At 41.8% G+C, this 25,284-nt stretch overlaps 3 protein-coding genes and 1 long non-coding RNA gene across 5 annotated transcripts; 3 read left to right on the forward strand and 1 right to left on the reverse strand.

The window, feature by feature from the left end:
- Positions 1-1,089: 1,089 nt before the first annotated feature.
- Positions 1,090-10,201, forward strand: atcayb (ATCAY kinesin light chain interacting caytaxin b). Its single transcript, XM_062481266.1, has 13 exons — positions 1,090-1,875; positions 4,007-4,113; positions 5,032-5,090; positions 5,525-5,752; positions 5,992-6,147; positions 6,319-6,421; positions 6,759-6,890; positions 7,201-7,287; positions 7,619-7,717; positions 7,977-8,003; positions 8,116-8,157; positions 8,432-8,477; positions 9,177-10,201. Exons 2-12 carry the CDS (start codon positions 4,037-4,039, stop codon positions 8,469-8,471), a joined length of 1,050 nt encoding a protein of 349 aa, XP_062337250.1. The 5' UTR covers positions 1,090-1,875; positions 4,007-4,036; the 3' UTR covers positions 8,472-8,477; positions 9,177-10,201.
- Positions 4,863-17,494, reverse strand: LOC134036359 (uncharacterized). Of its 2 annotated transcripts, XR_009932411.1 has the most exons (6): positions 17,338-17,494; positions 16,876-17,091; positions 7,258-7,370; positions 6,491-6,557; positions 5,968-6,125; positions 4,863-5,768 (listed from the first exon to the last, which is right to left on the reverse strand). It is a non-coding gene; the product is annotated as an uncharacterized LOC134036359 (long non-coding RNA). The 2 variants fall into 2 exon arrangements; XR_009932410.1 differs by lacking the exon at positions 6,491-6,557.
- LOC134036807 (nicotinamide riboside kinase 2-like) lies at positions 12,007-14,428 on the forward strand. Its single transcript, XM_062481907.1, has 7 exons — positions 12,007-12,167; positions 12,244-12,334; positions 13,013-13,061; positions 13,306-13,480; positions 13,571-13,642; positions 13,811-13,917; positions 14,033-14,428. The coding sequence occupies exons 1-7, from the start codon at positions 12,142-12,144 to the stop codon at positions 14,116-14,118; spliced, it is 606 nt and encodes a 201-aa protein (XP_062337891.1). The 5' UTR covers positions 12,007-12,141; the 3' UTR covers positions 14,119-14,428.
- Positions 17,495-18,361: 867 nt separating the features above from the next.
- Positions 18,362-21,616, forward strand: loxl5b (lysyl oxidase-like 5b). Its single transcript, XM_062481202.1, has 7 exons — positions 18,362-19,491; positions 19,593-19,701; positions 19,936-20,073; positions 20,187-20,343; positions 20,474-20,569; positions 20,720-20,835; positions 20,911-21,616. The coding sequence occupies exons 1-7, from the start codon at positions 18,546-18,548 to the stop codon at positions 20,915-20,917; spliced, it is 1,569 nt and encodes a 522-aa protein (XP_062337186.1). The 5' UTR covers positions 18,362-18,545; the 3' UTR covers positions 20,918-21,616.
- Positions 21,617-25,284: the final 3,668 nt, after the last annotated feature.

Here is a 25,284-nt window from a genome sequence, read left to right on the forward strand (position 1 = left end):
TACACTACTGCATGACAGGTGAGGGCAGGTTGCAGCTTATCTTCTTAGAAAAGGACCTGTTTTCAGTTTGTCCAACATTTAGGCTGCCAAACCAGACGAGGAGAAAGAGAAACTTTTATAAATGACTTCAATTTTGGCACACACACATGCATGCTGGAGCGTCCAGAGCCAAAATTCAACTGCCACATTTGACCCATCCTGCTGCTCCTGCCTCCCAGGGCAGCCAGGAGCAGCAGGAGTCAAATTATTAAAGGGGGGGGAGTTCAATTGTGAGTGCGAGTTAACTTATCAACAGGGTGGGGGGATAGGGATTTTCTTTTGGGGGGTGGGGCAACGTTACTGAACATGGGTCCCCCCCTGGACCTTTACATGGGGCCCCCTGGGCCTACCCTTTGACACCACCTGACGGCGTTTAAGAGGTGAGCAGATTCGTGGTGTTGCATGTTTGGACCACAGCAGTACGCTCTCTTACACCATCTTGTGGTAGAACTGTATAATAATAGAAAATACAATACTGTGTGAGGTTTAGAGAAGACAGGTGCCTACACACAGATACCCACACACAGACATGTCTTGCCTTTATACCGTAGTTAGATAACCATCCCAAAAAACTGAAAAACTCCAATCCCAGAACATCAAATTCAAAATAAGTATTTTTCAAAACATTATGACCATGGACAATCTCAAAATTATTAATCATGTAATTTACTATATCTATAAATATAATAGTTAATCCATTTAGGTTTTCCTTAAAAAAAAATGTCCATACTATATGCCTAATGATATTTTGTAGTCATCATTGTTCACCACTATTTCTATGTGGGGCAAAAGCTTTTACAAGCTGCTGCTTAGACGGAGCATAGAAATGTGCAGAGTGATGTTATTAATAGAACGATGTAAACACACCCCATAATGCATTTCACTCTGCCAACTAGCCAATCAGAAAAAAACACTGGCTGGTCTACAGGGGGAAGCACAGCGCCAGAGGGATGATGCTCTCTGTTTGCTGACACTGCCCAGAGCCTAGTGCAGCTGTGTGTGGAGAAGCAGGAGGGGGAGGGACACACGCGTCACAGACAGAGTGAGAGAACAGGGAGAGGGAATTATGAGGAGGAGTGAGAGAGAGAGAATGAGAGCTACTGGAAGAGTAGAGCAGAGAGCGAGAGAGAGAAAGAGAGAGATGATGTTGCCAGGGAACCATGGCCAAGGGAGAACGGTTCACGTTTAACAGCTTGAGAGGGACACATGCAGGAACGCACCAGGACACACGCCACAGTCATTGCATTCAGAAAGGCCAGATAATATACTGCACCATAAACACACACACAGAGAAAAGCATCCAAGAGAAAAGGACTGCAGATGAAATTACATAACAGTCGGCTCCCAGAGTGATATCATCATCAGAGCAGGATTAGAGCAAGGGGGTGAGGGCACTAATCTGGTGAAGAGAGGGCGAAAATGAGAGAAGAGGATGGATACCAGACCCTGGCCTAAATGAATGCGCGCAAACAGATCAGCAGACAACTTAATAACATGGCGAGGATTATCCATTGTTCAAAACTAACGGTGGGAGGAATGCAGGAATCCAGCTGAGACAGAAACCGTGTTTGTGAGGGTTGTTTTCGACCCAGAGCTCTTTCGCCCGATCGCAGCTCGTACCGTCCCAGTCTCCTTCGGAACCGCAAAGACCAGGATTCTCTTTGCTTTTGTTTGGTTTACAGCTGGAGCTGATGCTGAGCCCACAAGGCAGTCAACAAGTCTCACCCACGGATGAAAAGATGTCCCAGATCTACCTCGACTCCCCTGAGTAGGAATTCTCTGACTCAAAACAAGAAGACAACTATCAGCTAGTGCACGGAGTGAAGTACATTGCACGTGAGTATTTGAGTCACTGCATTTTCTGTTTGTGGTCCTTTGTAAACAGGATTTCGGAATGGCTTTTAGCGGTGCCCTTCTTCTGACAAACAGCAGGTGAGGGCTTAGGGGCGACAGAGATGATGTGCTTGTGAGTGATGCTCACAGACTTCTCTCGGTCTTAGTCTATTGTGTGTCTGACATTTAATTCATCTAATGTGGTTAAAATTACAACGACAGTGTCTTTCTCTATCTGTCAAGCTGGGGGATTCTTTAGCAGGATATTGGAGTCAGTATCCTCCTACGCAGAATACTTCATCAGCCTGACTTCCAGCCTCTAGCTTACTGTGTACATTCTGATCAAGGACACAGCCAACTGCTCACCTGATCTCTTAGACCTGACATCAACACAACCTGATATTAACATACTGCATACACAAACATATACAGCATAGAACATGTCTGAAACCAACAATCAGCATCTTTATATCATGACATCAACATAACTTGACATTAGAGTACTGAATGTGCGGCATATACTTTTGAAGGTAACGTGATATGAATTGAGCAGCCTAGTATCAACATGTCTATATCCCTGCATCTTTATAACTTGACGTCAATATCTTATCTCATATAAACATATCCACATATTACCTGTACAGCAACAACAACTGTACACTTTTCATCATCAGATATCCATAAATCTATGACCTGAGAAGAACATTACACATATATTGAGCACATATCTCAAATGAATCAAACACATAACGTGTATGTCTTGATTAGTCACAGACAAATCTAAAATCAATGTCTGTAAACTGGTACCACAATATCCAGAGTATGATGTCACCATCTAATGAATCCATCATCGTTAAACTCCTGCCTGATATCATCGTCTCCACATCCCTGTTTCTATAGCCAAATTATAGTCAGATCAATGTTTCTATTGAGTGGAGTGTATCAAAAAATCCCTGTAGCTTTGAGGCACAATGCGCCTGATGTTAAACATGAGCGTTCATCAGGCGCCGAATAGAATGGGAAGCATGTGAGCTGGTCGGGCGGGAGAACGAGGGGACTGGTCACCATCTGGAGCTGAAGCCTGGTGAACACGTGCTGCTGACTCGTTAGTGAGGCCTGTCTGTCTGTCTGTCCCAACCTTGTGTGAGCAGCTGGAGCCATGGCCAATGACATCTGCACAGACAGCAGCACACACTAATCTTCTGCTTCAGTGTGAATTTGTTGGTTCAGCCCTAACAAACAAAGGATTAGTACATGTTCTATGGAGGAGAAGTTCTATGTTTACAAGAGAAAGAGAGGAAATGAAAGAGTAATGTGACACATTGTTTTTTTTTCCAGTTGCTCTGTAAGCAAACTTCCTCTCCACCAGAAAGGTCCCAAGGGCATTAGGGTCCTCTTAGTCACCATTTGCAGATTTGTTACACATGGGCACCCTTGCCAGGGTAAAAAACATCACTGCCATGCCACTGGACAAATGGACTCGGCAAAGGTCTGCACTTGTATAATGCTTGACCTAATTAGTGGTGGAAGCACAGACACACACACACATTCCACCCCTCCCACACGCATACACTCAAACATTTTTCACATGCGATACACTCAAACATTTCTCACATGCGATACACACATGATGTTCACTCCTCAGTCACGCTTGATATGTTGTTCGCATGACAGCACGCCACACACAGTTGAGAGTGGGGCGCCTAGCTCTTAGATGACATGACGTCACTCTGCTCAGAGAAAGGCATACTCATAGCTTGAGGATTTCATGATGTCATCCGTTGGTTAAGCTATGGCTGTGTGTTTATGTTTACATGGATGCGTGTCAGATACCCTTATTTAATTGTGAAATGGAGTTAAGAGTAGCCTTTTTTTTTTGTTAAGCCTGAAAGACATGATGAGCAATATAATGCTAACATGTATGTGTAGACCCTTGCAGACAGCAAAAACCCATCATCAAACCACTCCTTGTTTTGCTCAAATGTGTTTGGTTTCACATCCTCCATCAGGTTATAGGTATACATTGTGTTATTGTAGTGTTGTCAACTCTTTGGTTTGTGTTTATTATTCTTAATAATATTATTACCAGTTTCACTGATCCAGGTGATGATTGTGACGTTTATGTCATCTGCAGCGACCTCTGACCTGTCCTTTTGGTTGGAGGATGTGCTCAGCGGAGGTGACTTTCCGCATGGACAATATGGAGGTGAAGGACGAGTGGCAGGATGAAGACTTCCCCAGGTGGGCTAGACGGTCTCCTGTCTCACTATGTTGCAGACCAGGATCCAGTCAAGTAGTCCTCAATCAGAGCTCTAAAATCACATTGAGTTTGCCCACTTGTTCTATTGTCTATGGGCTCACAAAGATAAACAAGTCTTGAAAAACTACAGAAAAGTATATTGTTTCATTAAGTAGTTTGGTAACACTTTATTTGCAGAGTCAATCTGGTTAAAATATATTTTAGGACATTTAAAAACAATATGGCTATGTTTGTAGAGTTAAATCATTACATCATAATTACAATCTACTAATACATTAGTTCATTACTTCTATAGAGCTACAGTATGTGCAGTAATTTAGTACCAATACATGAATATTTCATGCAGTTCAGTGGTGGCCCTGTTTGTGTAGGGTTACAGATTTTTCCTTCCTTCACCACCACTCAGTATACTCTTTCTTCCTCCTCTTTTACCCCTCTTTCTCTCTTATTTGTCTGCTTAAAGACACTGACACGGGTATAATCATAGCTATTGCACAGGCATTGATGTGGCTTTTACTGCACAAGTCTGTCAATTCTGAGGCAGGCTGGTATTTAAAATACAGCTTCCAGCTCCTTCTGTCTCTTCACTGCCCCTTATAATCCCCATGTATTATCATGAAACATCCTGAGAAGGCATTCATTACTGGTGTTTGTTTTAGACACTAAAAACATACTCTGTCACTCTTTTATAGAGAACAAAGGAAGCCCCAAGGCAGAAGCCTCTTAATGGTCAAGATTGATTGAATACTTTATTTTCAGAAAGAAAAAAAAACTTGTAAGGAGTCCTAATAGACATCAATTGATTTAATACCATTAAAAGCTATACCAAATACCTTCAGGCAAACATTTGGGAACGGAGTGGTTTCTGACAGGGTTCTCTGGTTGTGTGTTCTGTGTAGGCCTCTGCCAGAAGAGGGGGAACTGGAGAACCACTGTGGTCTCACTGACCACAAAGTCGGTACGTACAGTACATCCTGACTACTGTATCCAAATGACAGATTGGTTGAGTACAATAACCATTAAATGAACGAATGAATGGAGGAAGGAAGGGATTCATTCATTCTATAAATCAATGCCATAAATGTATATTTATTTATTATTTGTCCAGTTTGTTTAAACTACTTATTCCTTGAAGGGCTTTATTGACACATTAGTTTTAAACCACTGCATCCTATCATGTACAATGGCACCGGAAAAACAAGTTAATAATGCTGTCTGTGGGTCTCTACAAGAACAGAAAGCAAAGATTTTTTAAATAAAATCTAAATACATCCCGAGTATCCCATATTGCAGAAACCCCCCAAATGTTTTTTTATAAAAAAATCTGCGGGGGTAGACTTTAATATAAAGTGTGGTCAAGGACTTTTTGTCAAGATAGTTTCCTACTTCTAGCTCCGCCCACCACTCTGAATGTGGGTGAGTCTGCCGCCCATTGCAAACGCCGTACGCTCGTGGCTCCGGAGATGAACTTGTCCCTAGACCAGAGTGAGGGATCGGTGCTCTCAGATGACTTCCTGGAAACGCCCGATGACCTGGACATCAACGTGGATGACATCGAGACCCCTGACGACAATGACTCGCTTGAATTTATCAACAACAGCAACGAGTTGGAGTGGGAAGGTTAGACAAGGGGACTCTGAGGGAGGAGTATAAAACAATTTAATATGTTTTATACAATGTATTTAGCATATTCACAAGTAAATATATTCAGATAGTCAATATTATATCTTTATATTATACTTAAATTTTGCAATATATTGGATTTGTTGCATAACATAATGTTTTAGGCTTCCGTAATTGATAATTGATTAATTATAAATGGGAGGCTACCATACCTTATTACCGTATTATTTTGTTAGATGACACCCCGGTGGCGAGCGCCAAGAGTCTACCCGGTGACCACGAAGAGGAGGACAGCGCTGAACGCCTTTGGAGGACCGTGGTCATCGGGGACCAGGAGCAGAGGATAGACATGCAGGTCATCAGGCCCTACCTGAGGGTGGTCACGCACGGAGGTTAGAAGACGTGCACGTGTGTGTGTGTGGACGTGTGTGTACATAGGTTTAGATTTTTTAAGATGTGGAACAATAATATCATCAAAGGTACAATATTGAACTCTCTCTATCCCCTCTCTCTATCCTCTCTCTCTCTTTCTCTCTCTCTCTCGCTCTCTCTCTCTCTCTCAGGTTACTATGGAGAGGGGCTGAATGCCATCATAGTGTTTGCTGCCTGCTATCTCCCTGACAGCAGTTGTGAGGACTATACCTACATCATGGAGAACCTTTTCCTGTAAGAACCTCTATATTATATTATAATATATTAAACACATTTGCTAAACCTTTCCAACAGTTTAGTTACCTTTTCCATGCTTTGATTTTAACTGCTTGATCAGGATATTGACTGTTGTCAAAGAATCCTGATAGATCTAGGGAGGGATTCAATTTCAGAGATAGAGTCCGCCTCTTTAGAACACCGTCAATTACAATCACAATTCAATTAGAATTTACAGAATTTGTTTTGTAATACATAAGATCAGTAGTATATCAACTGTAAAGTCAGAACCATATTTTCTGTACCGAAAGTATGTGTTTGTGTGTGTTCATATTTGTGTGTGTGTGTATCTCAGGTATGTGATCAGTAGCCTTGAGCTTCTGGTAGCTGAGGACTACATGATCATCTACCTGAATGGAGCCACGCCTCGCAGAAGGATGCCTGGCATCAGCTGGCTAAGGAGATGCTACCAGATGATTGACAGGAGGTAAGACACTGGATAACCAATCAGCAATTGCCAATGGCTTTTTCATCTCCACAGTTGTCAGTCAATAGCTCTATAGGTGCTCTCGATCGATTATGTCACCCTGTACCATATATGTGGGAGGAATAACTGCTTGAAATGTGGCCCGTTTACTGTTCTAAAGTAGCATGATCAAGTAGCACGACTAACAAGCTAACTTAATAACAGGACAATATTGCATCATATAGCATGACTTCTATCACTAATGACTAATGAGAAAGTTGAAGAGCTGCACAATGTGAAATGTTGCTTTGGGTCCGGCTCTTCTCTGTAGGCTGAGGAAAAATCTGAAGTGTATGATCATCGTTCATGCCTCCTGGTTCCTACGTACCGTTCTGGCCCTCTCAAGACCTTTCATCAGGTAAGGTCCATCGGGAATCCACCATGGAACGAAGATCCATGACACATCACACTCCATGAGGGATTAGAAGGCTGGGGAGAAGCCTGAAAGAAACAAAAGTGAAACGTCCATTATTTTCTCACAGCTTCTGTTCCGTTTGAAAACCTCGAATCTGATCGGGGCAGTTCCATCATGTCATGTATCAATTCATCGGACGTCTTTATCCAAAGAGAAACACGCGGGGGATTTGAACCTAAGACGTCTTGATCTGCAGACCTCTAGATCTATACCACTGAGCCATACAGTAGCTATCTGGTAGTGACTGTGGGGTGTTGCTGTTGCCCGTCTGTAGTGTGAAGTTCATGGATAAGATCCGGTATGTTCAGACCCTGGAGGAGCTGAGTCAGATCGTCCCGATGGAACACGTGCAGATTCCGGTGGGTGTGCTGCAGTAAGTCCTCACAGCCCCCAGAGGTCACTAATAAGACAGTTAACACTAGTAACAGTAAAGCAATGTCATCTCCAGAAAATAATGCCTTTGCCAAACCTAACCAGGTCAATAGCGATATATATTAGTTTGAAATAGTACCTGCATATTTTAAGTAGACCATGAATTACAATACCAAATGTTGACAATTAGAAATTATAAGTTATAGTTAGTCGGTGGAATGTAGTGAGTCACAAAATAAAACGTTGGCCTTTTTCATCAGGTACGACGACGAGAAGATAAGAGCACGGTAAGGAGGTTTTTAAAAACACGTTTATGTACTAAACCTGGACCTGGTTCAGATGTACGGTATCACATTTGTTGTAAATGCCACTCTCAAGCTGTTCTCTTCCAACCCTAAGGCTGGAGCTGGAACAGCCGACAAAGCCTGGCCCTACAGAGAGGTGACCCATTTACTGTCCGCAGACTGACATGTGTTCTGGTATAATAAGTCAGTTCAGAACAGGTCACTAGTTGATTGGTGATCACGTGTTGTTTATGTCTTTTATGATTCATTCTTTAATTGTATATCATTTGGCAAGACCCTTTATCTATGCTCATTTAAATTGAGAAACATTCTAGTTCAGGATCTGGTTTTGCCGCCAACGTAAACCAGAGTTAATTAGTAGCTGAATGTTGTGTGCCAAATGTTGTGTTGAAACACTTGTTGTGTTTCAGGCCGAAATCAATGCTATACGACGCTGGGCGTGACATTTGACGTGAGGCAAGTGTTCTTCCTCCCATCATATTAGTCTACCACCTTTTTTTAGGGAGCTTTTTATGTCTGTATCTACTGAACTTAGCTGCACGAAAGAAGAAACTTCAAAATGGATGGGTTCCTCCTTCCGTCCTGGCTGGACGTTCATTTAAAGACCGACCTGCACCACTTGTTACATAAAGCACATATGCTCAGCTCTTTATCGCACCCTACCCCAGACACATTGATCACTGCTATTTTTACTGGGCAGCAATGCAGAGAGGGACATAAGGCCCAGGCAGCCGGACGGGCAGGGCACACTGCGTGTTGAAACTGGGGGAGTACCCACCCCAGCAGGGGAGGTTATTTCAGAAGCACTCAAACGCCACCAACACCCCCTGGGTCACAGACTGTGCTTGTGATCCGATCCATAGATCACCCACATATTCCCTGCCACAGCTGCCATTTAGGTGGGTACAGTGTGTGTGTGTGTGGGGGGGGGGGGGGGGTAGGGACTGGCTTCTAGGGAACATATCTGTTGGCCTAGTGAGATGGGGTTCAGGGGCTACAGGAAAAAATAATAATAATAAACATGATGAGTCCAGTGGAATTCATCAGCTAGTGTACCTTATCCTTCACCAGCGGCAGTGATGATAGTAATGATGATAGCTATAATGATTGCGTTGCAGTTGGCCCCGTGTTCACCCTGCATTGAACATTCCTGAGGCTACAGTGGAAAGGTGAAGTGGACCCATGCGGGCGAAGCTTGATCTTGACATATCATCAACGTTTCCAATCCTGTCCCCCATTGAGATGCCAAGGCATGCGCTCTGTTGTCAGTGTGATGGCACAGGCACACCTGTAGCACAGTGGACCTTCCAGGGGAGACAACGAACGCCCTGCTACAGAGATTAATCCCTGCAGCACATAAACAGCTCCGAAAAAGCACAGAGAAAGAACTCCTATGTGTCCAACGTTCCAGCTCATTTCCTGCAAATGAAATCTCCTCGCTTCACGAACCTTCAGTCCTACGTCTGAACGTTTCAGCACAATCTCCAATCCCTCTTTGCATGGACAGCTGAGTTTCACCTGTAGTTTGCCTAGTAGCCTAATGCAAAGATCACATACTGTTTTACCTGATTAAAGACCAGGCTGGATGAGCATTTTTAAAAGTTTCAATGCAGTTTCATAAATGTCATAGTACCTTCATGAAACAGTACAATGTGACAAACTGTTTTGTGATTTTGTATTACGGTTATGGTTTTTGTTTTATGTACAGTAAGATGTGATACAAGAAAGGTTTGGTTTCCTACGATTATTTAATTCATAATAATGATATTATTGATAATTGATAACTTACTGAAGGAAATGACATTGACTGTTTAAATCAGATAAAGGCAGCTACAGTACTGCATGTGCTTATTTATTGTGTACCAGAGATTATTTGCCATGTGTTCTATAAAGGTTCATGGTTAATATATGGCATGCTGTTTTATATTGTATTTCCTTGTCATCTGTCAATGATAAAACTTAGTTTTCTGCTCTTGATTATAGATATTTCAATTAGGGATACAGTACATCCCTTTCTCCCTTGTGTTAATGCCAACATTCATTTGAGAGTTATGCATTACTGTAAACAAACTAGACCATTGTTAGTGACAAGATTATGTATTTTGAAGTCAACTGATTTGCTTACATTCCACATTAAATGTGCCATGAATGAAACTATAAATAAAATAAATGGTACAACCTGCTCACTTGGTTATTAGACATGAAGAGCATAAAAGTATCCTTGAAGAATCTTTGGATATTTGATTTCATCGTAAAACCACCTGCCTACAATATAATAATTTTGTGTGACTCAGTGTCTAAGAGAGGGGCTCCATTGTGTTATCTTGAGGACATGTTCCTTGATGTCATTTGTTTGGTAGAATAATGGCAGCTAAACACAATGTCATTATGATTTATGTCTAAGGTTGTTCACTTCTTTAACACACCTCCCTCAGGCAAAGTATTGTTGTTGTTGAAGCTATAAAGAGCTAATTTAGTGGCATCAATGCTCACTAGTAAAAAGGGAATGGAATCACAGGAAGTGTCATTTTTCAGGGTTATACTGGACATGCTACTGCAATGTCCTTACAATCATGACATAATTATTTCAAATACGGATAGCTTAATTTATGATAGATCCATCATAAATGAAGTAATTCCATATTTATTTATTTATTTATTTATTTATTTATTTAGTCATAGCCTCGAAGTTGTTCCAAACCAAGGTCATGAGAGAGAAAACATTATATTGGACAATCTCACTTATGTACTACACCTTATAAAGTAAAATAATGTTTTCTGTGATTGGCAAAAAATTATGTTAGTCAGATGCAGATTTGTTAGAATTTCAAAATGATCAACAGTTCTTAATCATGTGCTGCCAACCAACCACTGTCATGTTTCTATTAAGACATTTACAACAAAGGATATGAGTTCCATGTTGTGATATCTAAAACTCAAAGTTCAGTTCTTAACATCTAGATAACACAGATAATAAGCTTAATAAAAATTAACTTGGTCAATACCAGATGCATAACTCGTTGCCTTTCTAGTAATAATGTAATCTAATAAGAGCCAAGTTCAAAAAGATTGTGTTTGACATGAACCTTTTGTAAGATAAATCCTAACATATTTTTGACACTGCGTTCCAACATGACCAGAGGCAAAGTGGCTTAGTCACATGGGTTGGGGACATGCCACTAGTTATCCAGCTGGTTGCATCATAAGTATGTGTGACGCAGCAGCAGCAGGTCACCACACTCGCACATATACACACACAAACACACCACACATACATACACACACACACATACACAAGGCCATCTAAATATAGTGGTTCTGCTTTTTTCACAGAACTCTCTAAGCAAGGACATGTTTCAACCCTCCGCATTGATAATATGTGGCTGCATTCAACACAATCAGTATGCTGACCAACACTATCTATGGTCTTGAGGAAGCACTGAGAACCGGCTAATGAAAGACATGGTAAGCTTTTTTCAGTGAATTATTAACAACTCAAAACAAACACTACACACCCTTTCTCAGCCATGTTTTACAAGTTCTTACACATGGCACAGTGATAAAAGACCCATTTCTGATTATGTATTACCATGGGGATTTTCAGGAAACTAGTAACATTAAAGAATGAACACATCTTAGTCTGTGGCCGTTTCTCTATTTTATTCCAGGACTGTGTCTAGTTTGGTGCTTAGATGTCATGTAGGACACTTGTCCTGCTCCTGCTTGGTCCTCCCTTGCCCACTGACCCCCCTGCTGACGGAGGTCCAGCAACAGGTGGACATTTGGAAATCTGCTGGTATGCAAATGTACACCACCATGCAAACTCTGATTGGACATATCTGTTGTGCAGTAATGTCTTATTGGCTAGCGTAAAAGATACCGATTGGACGGGGGTGCAACAAGGTCTCGCACGAGGTCTTGACAAACTGTGACGCAGGGCTGGATCCCTTTAAATACCCGCGAGAGAACTACCCAATCAATGGAGTAGTAAAAGGGGGGAACATTCTGGCAGATTATGAAAGAAAGGCCAAACTTTTAGCAAAGCCTTTGACAGTTTGTTGTGGTTGGGTTCCCTTCTTTTATCTACTTTGTTGCCCAAGACCAAGATCTACAGATCAAAATGAAGTTAATCATAGGCATTGGCGGGTGAGTCTAATTTCATTAGGGTTTTATTATGACAAATTAATTTCTTCAAATCATTAATAATCTGCATTTCTTTCAGCGTGACCAACGGCGGCAAAACAACTCTGACAAATAAACTTGTGAAGACATTACCAAACTGCTGCGTGGTGCATCAAGATGACTTTTTCAAGGTAAGACATTAACTACATCAACAAAGAAATCTCACAATAACTATAATTTTTATCAAGATATGCCATATTGTGGTAAAGTTAACTGGTAGCGTGCCCTTGACCGTTTTTGATTGGCTAAAAACTGCAGGTGACATTCCACACTTGCAGATATTAGGCTTGGTATTTTGTTACTAATATACTGGTCTGATTGTGTCTTGGACAGCCAATGTGTTGAAGAAAGTTGGGCATCCCCACATAAAGTCAAACTGTGTGCATTCATGTTGCTAGTAGTGCAACATCATTTTGGACTGACCATATTGCTTGTGGTCTTAGCTTCAGCCATGTTGTTATTCAACCATAATGACCTTCCTATACGGCATTGAATTAGAACATAAAGAAATGGTCCAAATTGAAATAGATAAGGTTTATTGTCCTTTTTCCCTTAATCTCAGCGACTTAGTAGCTTCTATCTTTGAATAGATATAGCTCCGTCTCGCTCACTGTAACTGCAGGCTACTGTGAACTCGTGGTCAGAGGACCATGTGCTGTTTCTGTGACAGCAATAGTACAGAGGGTGGAGTCAGGCCAGCTTTAGTGGAGACGAGGCCTTGGCTTCGCATGTCCAGGTGTGATCCGCTCTGACTGGTAACTCAACATCACCTCCAGGTTGCAGCAATGTTTTATTGGTGACTGTTTCAGAAACCCGCTCAGATAGAAGTCGGGGAGGACGGCTTTAGACAGTGGGATGGTAAGAGTGGATTTCGCTGTAGAAAACCCCAGTAAAGTAATTTTTATTTCTGCACATTTCAAAAGTACCATACTTTTGTTCCATACATCAAGTATGAAAATGTAATATTTTAGAATGGAGTAACCCTGTGAATGCTACTCCATTCATGAACAATGACTAATGTGTGTTGATGCACATTGGTGGGCTGAATCTGTTCTTTTGTACTGAAGAGTTATATTCTTTATCCCTGCATGTTCTGTTAAAGTGATCACTTCCCTGGACATGGAAGCCATGTTCAACACTGTCAAAGGCTGGCAAGAGAACCCTGCCAAGTTCGCTCGTTCCCACGGCGTCAGCTTGTCACATGAGGTGGAGGAATCGGACCCCGAGACAGGGCTCCACATTCTCATTGTGGAAGGATTCCTACTGTACAACTACAAGTAGGCTCTTTTCCACTTTACATTCAACCCTTGTGTCCAAATTCAACGCACATTGACTAACTGAATATGAACCTTGGTTCCACCCTGTAGGCCTATGGTTGACATCTATGACAAGTGCTACTATATTGCCATTCCATACGAAGAGTGCAAACGGAGAAGAAGGTAACATAACATTCTATGGGCGTATGTGAAGCCCTCTGTGACATGCTTGCGTGTAAAAAGGGCTATACAAATACATTTTTATTTGATTTGATTGAACATTCTTTTTAGGACATTTGATTCTGATTTTGAGAAGCAATATGTTCAAATGATGGTGAATTCATTTTACAGTACAAGACAATACACAGTCGCTGACCCCCCTGGGTTATTTGATGGTCATGTGTGGCCCATGTATTTGAAACACAGAAAGGAGATGGAGAACAACTGCAACTGCATCAGTAAGTAACTGTTCTCAGCTGTGTCAATTAATTGTGTTTTTTTAACTGTGCATCATTTTCCAAGTTTCATTCCTTCACAAGGTAACCTTGTCACTATTTTTGGACTGACCCACAGAATACCTTGATGGCTTGAAACCACAGGAAGAAATTTATAACCAGGTGTATGAAAGCATTCAGAACACCCTGCTGAACATCTTATAGCAGGAGCCGGGGAGTCTGAAGACTTGTGTATAGACTTGTAAATATCACCAGCGCCATACTTCTGCCTTCATGTTTTTGATCTGTAAATAGTAACGTAACTTATTGGAGAAACTTACGGCAGAAGCATAGGATTTTGTATTTTCTTGTGTAACTTTTTCTAAATGCAAAGTTTTTCGAAACGACGAGCCAATTCTAGAGGCCCAGTGTTGAACCCTGGTGAACAGGTCAGAGTGCTGACCTTGTTCACAAAGTGAGACATCCCACACTGGGATGAAAGAATATGTCCCATTCAAAGAAACATCTGAATTCACCTCATGTGTTCTGTCTTTATTCTCTTCGATTAGGCCCTAGTGGACACAAGCATGTAGGAAACAAAAATAAGACCACACACTAACTATTTTAATGCCCATCAACCACTAATGCAGCTATTGGTCATCAAATAAATCAGCGTTATGTATTATTATTGTAGCTCAATTTTAAGTAACTGACCTTATAGTTTTTTTGTTGAGTGAGCTTAAGAGTTATAGCTGTCTTATCATGAAAGCAGCATCTCATTTTGATATTTATGTCATAAATAACCCATGACACACCTGCCAATCACATGAAAGGGCACCAACAGTCTAAACAATTTAGAAAGTTTATCATTGGCAAACTTTGTGGCTCTATATAACAGTGATACAACTTGAAACTGCTTGACTTCAATCACACCCAACAAATCAAACCTTCCCTGTCCTGACATCATTTAAAAACACTTCATATTGATTGATTCATTATTCATCTCTATGCAAACACTTTACAATGACTGGTGTTCTACCATTGCAGATCATATTCAATATGGCCATAACATCAATATCAAGCTATCAAGCTACCTATTTCTCACATGCTGGCTTCAGAATCAGAAACAGGGACCACCATGACCTTTAACAAGTCATCCACTCTGCTCTCCATAAAACCAGTGAGAAATAAGGAAAGGCACTTATGAAAATAAAACATTGTTTTTTATTGAAACTGTAATCAACCTAAAGTTACAACCTAAAAGTTCAGCTACAAAGTTCCTTTTTCCCAATGGGATAATTGTTGCTAAAATATACGTTTTTTAACGGTGATCCTTTTGTGTTGTTGTAATTATAGACTATCAACCTCAGATATTTGAACACTCAAGGTTGTATCTGGCTTGATAGATGGTCAACAAAGATAAGACCATGTACAGTTCAGAAAACGATATAATCGATACCTTGTGAAAAGCAGATGCAGCAATGTTTGGACGTATAGAAGAGTTATGGAGGGCGTGAGAGGACCGGCCTTGTGATTCATTTCTGGAAGTATTTAGGTGCTTGCCGTCGGCCAGCTGAGGGGTGGCTGGTGGCTGTGTTTATATTTAGGCCAAATGTTTGGGGTGTCAAGGGTTTATATTTAGGCCTCTACATAGACAAAAACTTACTGAACTCAGACTCAATGACCAATCACAGCTTGGACAGGGAAAGGTGATCATCTCTGAAGTGGCTGAGGGCCAACGTCACATAGCTCTGTAGTAACCAAACTGTAACCAAACCATCCGGTTCTTCCATATTTGGGTTGTGAGGCCAGAACCCTGGAGTGAGTGGACTATCACCGGCTATTCCCTCAAGTGAGGCCCACATGAATAGCTGTCCTTTTGCTGCTGTGAGACAACTGCACTCATGGCAAGCAGAGACTGTGGAAACCACTTGGAAATGATCATGTTTAATCATTTCCAACCTTCTACCACAAGCTAATGTGCATTTTATTTTTCTCAGTGAATAATGAACATTCAATCTTTTATTGAGGAACAAAATAAAGGCTGCTAGTGCTTAAACTTGACAGGATAAAGGTACTTGAATAGGAATTAGTGATCCTGTCCCAACATAAGTTCTTACAAACAACAAACATATTGCAAAGCATCATGAGGGTCAACTGTAAATATATGTGTGTTTAAACTCTTGTTAGACCAGTGTTGTCTTCATTTCCTTTGTCACATTTATTTAAACCATGACCTTCTCTGTTTTTAGTGGCATCCATTTTGTAAATACCTTTAACTTATACAGTTGCAAGGTTTAGTTTGAACTTATTGACAAGAATTGGACTACATTTGGATTAGCCTATTGCACTTTTTTGTTTAAAAGATATGCCAATATGCCATATAGACCTACTGTAGAACAGAACAGTAGGTCTGGGCTTTAAGGTTGAAAAGAGATGAAAAAGGATTCAACACATGTATCTGACAAAACCATTAACATAAGTAGGCTAACTAAACTGAGCCACGGCATAAAGACAGGAGTCCAAGTTGTCACGTGTCAGTTATTTCCAGGGCACATGCAGTTATCATCATATCAGTTGCATATCAATGTCAACAACCAAAGTTCAAATGTAATATAGCCATGACGAAAGTCACGTTTGGAATATTAGCTCATTTAAATATAGCAGACAACAGACTGTGAAATCTAAAAGAATATGTAGTATTGGTATTCTTCGAGAAGACCATATAGTAGGCCTAATATTTCAAATGTAACTAGTGAGCAATGCCAAACTGAGCTGCTGTTGAGGTGGTGGCTAATGCATATACCACGGTGGGAAACGTGCTCCTTGGTGTGTTAATACAAATCCCAGGAGTAGCCCCATACCACCTGTCCACATCTCAAAACTGTAGGCTACCAGACTGTTTTTCCATCAATGGGAGCGCAATTTCTGAACAGTTATCTAACTTTGTCTTTCTTAAGATATTTATTTTCAGTGTCTCACCTGTATTGTCTCCCCCATGATCTGTGGTAATGTAAAGATGACGTCATACCCTCTGGACATATCATTTAGTTGATTATTCCTCAGAATTGGAAGTGTGAGCCTCAGGGGTTACAGGAAAGAGAACAGAGGTATTCCTTGGGCTTCTTGTAGTACAACCTTTACAGACCATCTTCGTTATACCTCACAAGAAGCAAAGATCAGAGGAGCCCTGGATACCTAGATTTATGGAATGAGATATATTCAAAGCGTACAAGAATTAGTCTCACTTGTCGGCCGCACCACAGGGGAAAGCTAGGTGTTTTGTGAAAACAACCACAAGTGTCATGAATAGGTGATCATTTTATTTTCAACAATAGTTAACAAATTAGTTCAACCCTTTTTGGCAACAGTTTTTTGTGATTTGTTTACGTATTTTCCACGTCAGACACACATGTAAACACTAAATGTAGCATAAATACTTACTGGCTAAACTTTGTATGTGTCCTGCTTGTGAGCGAAAGTCTTGTGCCAAACATGTGGTGAGGGCTCGACGGTCTTATACAGCCTCGCCTTCGGGGCGGCGTTCCAGGCTGTTTGCCATGTTACGGTCAGATATCCGGCTAATTATAGCAAGCAGGCGCCCAATGAGCTTTTGCCCTATTTGGCTGAAGATATGCACATTCAGCATTTCCCCACACTTGATAGCGCCATACATTGTGTTACTTATGTGACCTCACTTGCATATAGTCAATCACTTACATTAAGGCCTATTATATCTTATAGTCACTTCTTTTACGCACATTTCGCCGCAAGTGTTTCCAATAGATCAGCTAATTTCAAAAAACAAATATCACCAGCACCATCAACGTCAACCTAAGGATGTTATTTTGTAAAATACAATCATTTAAGCCTACATTGGCGCTCCTTTCATGTAGCTTACTTGGCTTATTATTGGGAACAGTGGTGGGGGCGGATGTAGACTGCCACCCAGTGGTCTTAATTTTCCATTGAAGATGGACTGCGGCTTTAATCGAGTGATGATTAGGCTACGTTTCAGTGAACAAATTAGTTTTAAGGAGGGACATAAAAAAAGCTAAATAGGCTGTAAAAATGTAAACTGACTAAAGTAATGAAACACGTGCTTAGTATTTTGTCTGATAAAGTAAAAGTGTTGGGTAGTCACATTGTTAATAATGGTCTACTTTATCAGCTACTTTGCACTTTGTCGAAGCAGGCCTAAAGAAACATAACCCAAACATAAGTAGATTCACCAAATATAAGTGAAATGATGAAAATACTGTCTGAAAATACACGAAAAACGTAAGCTACTAAGATTGGAAAGACCCTTGGTGACACGGGAGTGTAACATTTGTTCAGTACACGTCATTGTCTGAACCTTGTGTAACTGAAATTCGCCGGAAAGAATGGGTTAAGTCTTCTCTCCCGAAATTCTTGCTTTCTGTGCATGCGTAAGTAAACTAGTCCATTTTGTTAAATGCGTGAAAGATCCGACACTCCTGTTCTCTCCAACTGTCGGTCCCGGGAATTGACAGGCTATGCCGCGTAACTACTGGAACGGATAGCGCACATTTCTTTCTATTCAATTTCTACAAATCAGCATTTTTCTGGAAAGTAGGCCTAGTCATATGTTGCCCTGTTGTTTATGTTGTGAATTCTAAGTGGCGTTAAAAATGGCAAAGTGCTCTGTTTTACTTTTCTACTTGCTGCAAGGATTGGTTCACCTCATCATAGGACAGCAACCGCCGCGCGAGCGCGTCGGCCCGTGGCGGCAGAGGATTCAGTGGGAGAACAACGGTCAGGTGTATAGTTTGATGAGCACTGGATCAGAGTACCATGCACCGGTGCGCCCAAGAAGCCAATCCAGGGTCTTTGTCAGCAGAAGAGATGGCACCGGCCATTCCGTACCCAGAGGAGCGCGTGAAGGAACATCTCAAACTAGAACCGGGCAATTGGATTCACATGTTGGCGGTGGTTCAAGGGACCGTAACAATGCTGTCGATCCCGGTTCTATTGGTCATGGACAAGACAATAGACAATATATGGCCGCCAATAGTCGCGCGTCAGGAGCAAGACAACAGCCGGAGCTCCCATACCGACAAGGAATTGCAGGGTCTCCTGGCGCACGGCGCTACACCCCAGAGTACACATACCGAATAAATGCCTCCACACACGGAATTGTACCCGAATTCTCAGGGAGTGGGGTACAGAGAAGAGGGCCTCTTGCTGCTCAGAATGCTAATAGTGATGCTCAGTCGAGAGTTCCTACATCACCGTCCAGAGGCAGTGAGTCTGCGCCTGGAGAAAGTTACAATCAGGTGCGCCCAGAGGCGGAGGCATCTGTCTCCACACAACTTGTACAGACGGAAATCTTAAACCCCGAAAATGTTGGCTCTGACGACAGAAATGTTCAGGGCCCTGCCCTCGGTCCCGGTGAGAGTACATCAAACGAAACTACTACTAACGGTGAAGAAATGGCCGGGGATGACCCTCGTAATCCATTGAAAAATCACAGGAATTCAGTTTTTTACAACATGTACCCCTCAAGAGGAAGACCAGTTGCGCGGACGCGGCGTCCACCACCTGGCACTGGATACGGAACACGATATTTCCAGAATGGTGAGACTGTTGGCTTATTGTTATCAACCATCAAGCCACAGGGTTTTAAAGGTTAGCTGTTTTCAGCACCTACATTTAAATTGAACGTTTGTCTCCAATAGGACTCCCAGATCTCATTCCAGACCCCTATGCTATCCAGTCCGGTGCCTACATCCAGCGCATGCAGATGTATGCTCTGCGCTGTGCAGCTGAGGAAAATTGTCTTGCCAGGTAACTTGATTGAAGCTTCGTCATCCTTCTGACCTGTTTCGTTTTCTATGTGACAATACATTAAACATGATCTATTTATTGTCCAATTCCTGTGTGAATGAATGTATTTTCACAGGAAGGAAATGACCTCACCACACACCTACTGCATGAAAACATTGAAATGACATCGTCCTAGTTCAGACACAGACCTTATCTTTTCATGTGTATACATATGTTCCCCCTGGTTTTCCCAAGGTCAGCATACAGCCCCACTGTGCGAGACATTGACTACAGAGTGCTTCTACGGTTCCCTCAGAAGGTAAAGAACCAAGGCACAACTGACTTCCTGCCTGTGAAACCAAGACACCAGTGGGAATGGCACAGCTGCCACCAGTGAGTATGTCCACCCCCCCAGGTCCAAGGTTTGACCGTCGCTCTCTCACCTCCAGTCTCTAGTCTTCAACATGTCCCTAACTTTTCTTCCAACTCCCTCCCACCGTTCTCAGGCATTATCATAGCATGGACGCCTTCAGTAACTATGACCTACTGGAGGTCACAACTGGACGTAAGGTGGCAGAGGGACACAAGGCCAGCTTCTGCCTGGAGGACACTGGCTGTGATGCTGGATTTAGGCGACGCTATGCGTGCACCGCACATACACAGGTACTGTACTCTCCCGGGTGACCAGGATGTCACCTCAAAGTCCTTTGTCTAATAATTTTTCTAATGACACATTGTTTGTTACAGGTGTATTTGGTATGTACATTTTATATATATTTTTTGTGCTGGGCAGGGGTTGAGTCCAGGCTGCCATGACACCTATGCTGCCAATATTGACTGTCAGTGGATAGACATAACTGATGTGCCACCTGGGAACTATGTGCTCAAGGTAATATCATTCATGTTGTTCTCTACAAATGTCTGTCTGTCTGTATGTCTTTCTTTTCCTATCTTTCTCCTGCACATGGACCCAGCCATTTCCTCCATTCGTTAGGACTCTTGCAAATAGTGCTCATTTATGGTGTTTTATATTTTCAAGGTGACAGTCAATCCCAGTTTTCATGTTCAAGAGTCAGATTTTTCCAACAACGTGGTGAGGTGTGACATCACGTACACTGGCACGCAAGTCCAGACACGCAACTGTCGGGTAACGAGGTAAGATGTTTGAAATGAAAAGTGTGGAGTGTCTGTACTGAGATTGCCATGCTAATCTCTCTCCTCTATTAACAGGGGTTGAAACTAAAGAAAGAACGTGGAACAACATTGAAGTGCTTTCCAGTGAGCACCTCCAAATACTGTATACAGCAACAATATTACAGTTGTTGCTTTGTATAGAATGTTTTGTAAAATTGTGCAGCAATCCTTCAATCAACGTATGTGTTACTAGATTGCATTGAGTATTATGTTTGCAAAATGTTCACATTGTGCAAATGAAACAATCGGTTTATTTTGTATTTGAATGAAATAGCATACATTTCATTACACAAGCTTAACAATTTGTATGTAACAAATCCATTGCATATGGCTATTTTTGTATTGTAAGAATAAAAGAATTGTGGTACTGCTTGAATTTGAACTTATGCTTGAATGTTATGTTGCATTAATATGATAGTATTGACATGCACGTTTAAAAGATTGCAGTTGTGTTTAACCACTTGGTGGCCACATAAATTAATTGAAAGTGCCTCTTCAGCCTGTATAGAATAGCAATTAGATAATATATTTCCATTCACTTTGTAAGTGTGTATGCATGTGTGAGTGAAAGTATTTTTTTATGTAAAGTAATGTCATGTAAAATTTTATTTATGCGCTATAACCTATTATTTTTGTAATTTTGTCGATGTTGTGCAAAACACAATAAACACAGTAAATACAGTGTGTATATTACCAAGACGCTCAAACTTTTGTCCCCTTGTTTTATGTGACAGATGTAGAACACTGCTATACAGACCATTATCGGAGTAAAGCAGTTGACTCAGTCACAAATCTTTGTTGTCAATGTTAATGATTATGTTCAAATTATATAAAAATCTTCCCTTCTTAGAAGGCATTTATCTACTGCATGATGCCTGTCTGTTTTCAGTTAAGCCTAGCTTGCTAGTTTGTTTTTTGTTACAAAGGGTACTGTAAAGTTTTTATCTCTATACTACAGCACAACTTAGCTTTGGAAATTGCTACATTTATTCTCGTTCCATCCTTCCTGCCAACATTTGAGACTCAGGAGACTTAAGCTGTCTGGTTGGGTGCGTGCAGATTGAGCTAGTGCTCATGGGGGCCATGCCAGGGCCCCAGCAAACAGTCCCAGAGGCAGCTTGTCTTGTGTTTACTGACAGGGCCCTGTGAAGACAGAGACTGAAGGATGTTAAACTGCCATGTCATATCCACTGAAGCCCCGCCAACGCCAGACCAATGAAAGAGACTTCTTTCTCTGCATTTTTCAAATGAAACACGTACCCAGTCTATATTTCTGACCACAAGTAGGGGGAGTGTGGAGAGGGTGGGGTCCTTGACGCTAATGAAGAACATGCATCCTTGTCATTATATCAGACATGTTGACAATAGAGGTTGAATGTGTTCTTCAAGCATGCATGGCACATCTGAAAGCAGAGAGATTCAATTTAGGTAGAACAACGGGCATTAATATTAACAGCAATTCAAATGGTTTACTCTGGACTCCACTTGGATGAGGCTGCCAGCATAGATTGTCTATGTTATTGAAAGAGTCTGGAAAGTTCCCCCTCGCTCCCTTTTAGTCAACTCCATTCCAGTCTGTCTAGGAATTCCAACCCAATATTTACAGATGGTGACGATCTCAGCGAAGCACCACTTTATTGGTGGAGAAGACTCTTGTTACACTTTTCCGTTCAGGTCAAAAGCGCCAGCAGTATTACACACTGAACATAGAGTTATTTGAGTAAGAGCGTTCAAGGTTCAGTGCTTGGGGTTTACTGGGCTCCACCGCTATCTCACCCGTTCCTCGTCTTTTTGGACAGGCCTGTCATTTCAAACATGTCACGTTAGAGAGAAGACGGCTTGTTTGTTCAGCTGTGGGGCATGCAGACTCACCCTCGCTGGCTCGCTCAGACATCTGGAGCACGCCTCGCTCCTTAGCCTTGCACAAGCAAGCGCGACGGCGGGCCACAGAGATGCCTGTGTTCGTCAACACCAGACTTCAGCAGAACTCAGTGTTACATCCAGCTCATCCATACGGCCCAGTGTTCTGGTTCTGAGTAGGAAGTGCTGCAGTATGTTGCCCACAGAAGCATCTGGTCTACCTCAGCGTGCCATCCGAGCTTCACCCTCCAGCTGAGTCCTGTCTGCACCGTCCACGCACACTACAAATACTGCTGGTAAACATTGACATTCTTCCCAAATATACCTGCACGTAGGTGGACTGTGTGTGGGGAGAGGTGTTAAGAGGGAAAGCTGGGCAGGATGTTAGCAGGTCAGATTTGACATATAAGGGGCACTGTGAGACAGTGAGGCACAGTAGCAGAACGTGCAGGCCCTCGTCTGTCCTCTCACTGGCAGGTTGGTTTAGGCACAGAGCAGAGAAATTCCTCAAGTGCTCAGTCATCTCATTAAGATGAAGAATAGTGCTGGGCTGAGCCATAACATACTGTACATGTGATGGGCCTGACGCTCATATCCTTGCATGGGTCACTTATACAACTGGCAGACATCTCCACCAACATACAGTCTAAACATTGTCCCCGCTTACCAAACCCTGGAAACCATACATAGTCGTCATCTACTGGATTCTTTCCTCTGGGATCGAGACCTCTGTTAAAGTAGGGATAGGTGGTATAACCAGGTGTTGCAGTCCTGACTTTTATTTAGTTTTTATCTTCATCTTTTTGAAGGAAGGATTGAGTTGTGTGTGTGGGCCTTCTCAGACCAATTATGTAATTGTTGTTGATTTATTAGATTTTTTTTACATCCTATGGACAACTAGCTTAAGGTTTCTCTAGTTAGGGTTTTTAAAAACATTCAACATTATGTTATCACCAAACCCACGCACATAATTGTGACCTCAAAGGACACAGCTTTTTCAAAATTGCCAAAGTAGTCAGTCCCACTTTTATCCGAACCTTTGAGTTTTATTCAGCGGTTAATGACTTAGAAATCAACAACTGTAATCAAGCACTTCATGGTGACAGATGCTTTTCTGGCATCTCTCAACTTCCAATTTGTCCCACTCTACCTGTTAAAACTGCTCCACTTCTCCCAGATTTGAAGGGTGTCTTCTCCCAACTGTTGTTTTCACTCAGTTGTCACAAGTTCTGGACTGATTGTTGGCCACTTCAAAAGTCCTTTTGTCTTGAACCAATACTGAATGCTTTTTAACATGTATTTGAGCTCATTGGGCGACCCATGACCTTTGAAAAATATCTCTAAAAGGTCTCTAAAACTGGGTTGAGCATTGCCCAAAAATCACCACTCCTAATTCACAGTGCCATGCACATGTGTTAGGCACCCAGTGCCAGAGGCAGCTAAACAACCCCAACACATCACTGAACCTCCATGTTAAAGTGTGGGCCAAGTGTTCTTTCTCTAAAGTATTCATATCTAAACATAGACACGATGAGGGTTTTCCAATTGTTGCTTTTATTTATTTATGTATTTATTTACCAAAGAAGTGTGTTCTTATATACCTACAGGACATTGCCTGGGAAGGATTTTGGCTGGTTCAGATGTTCAGTCAGGTTTTCCTATGTCTCTTAACCATTCTCAGCTCCTCCTGGTTCTCCTGCTTTACCGTTTAACCCAGGAAAGTTGTGTTGAGGTGACATATGGTGCTTGTTGCAACAGTTGTGCCTTGTGTCTGAGGGCCTACTTGAATGTATTTGTCAGTCAGTTGAGGTGCTTTCTCCACTAATGAAACATCCCTTGTCACAATCTTTTATCAAGTTTTGTCTTGCGCTTGACTTCATATCCAAAGTAGATTAAAATATGTTGCTCAGAATCCAATTACTTGTAACTTTTGGGCCAAGCAACGACTGAGAAAAAATGGCAGTTGTTAGTGTTGCTGAATTGCGAACCAAAACAATACGTGAGTGGTTATCAAAATATTATATTTTCAACAGTTGTCACACCTATTTCAGATACTTATTACAATTGTTGTGAGGAAATGTAACATGAACAACAGCATGTTTTTGTGTTCCAGAATTCTCCACTGTTGACCCTTACATTTATAGGCACAGGTTGTACCTCCTAGCACCTTACTGTGGCTAGGCACAGACATGCTCTTTAAGACTCTCAGTGCTATCCCGTGGTGCATTCTTCCAAACATACGCTGCAATCAGTAAGAATAAACAGTTGGCTGTACATTAATATCTGCTGAACAATGTCTTCAGACAAGCTCTTTAGGAAACAGCCTAGAACCCTATGAACCTTTCCCCTGAAGTTCTGACAATCACAGCCAGCAGCGAAAACAGACTGTTTGTCTGCACACACCTGGCTAATACCTAGCTGTATTAATAGCAAAGGGAATCCTATTATTTTTGAGTGGAGGAGGCAAACAGGAGGTGGTGGTGTACCAAGATGGGGTGTTGTTCTTGGTAAGGACCCTAGCGTACATACCAGAGTGATTCGACTGTTTAC

This window comes from Osmerus eperlanus, chromosome 16 (genome assembly GCF_963692335.1).
Source record: "Osmerus eperlanus chromosome 16, fOsmEpe2.1, whole genome shotgun sequence".
Classification (NCBI taxonomy): domain Eukaryota; kingdom Metazoa; phylum Chordata; class Actinopteri; order Osmeriformes; family Osmeridae; genus Osmerus; species Osmerus eperlanus.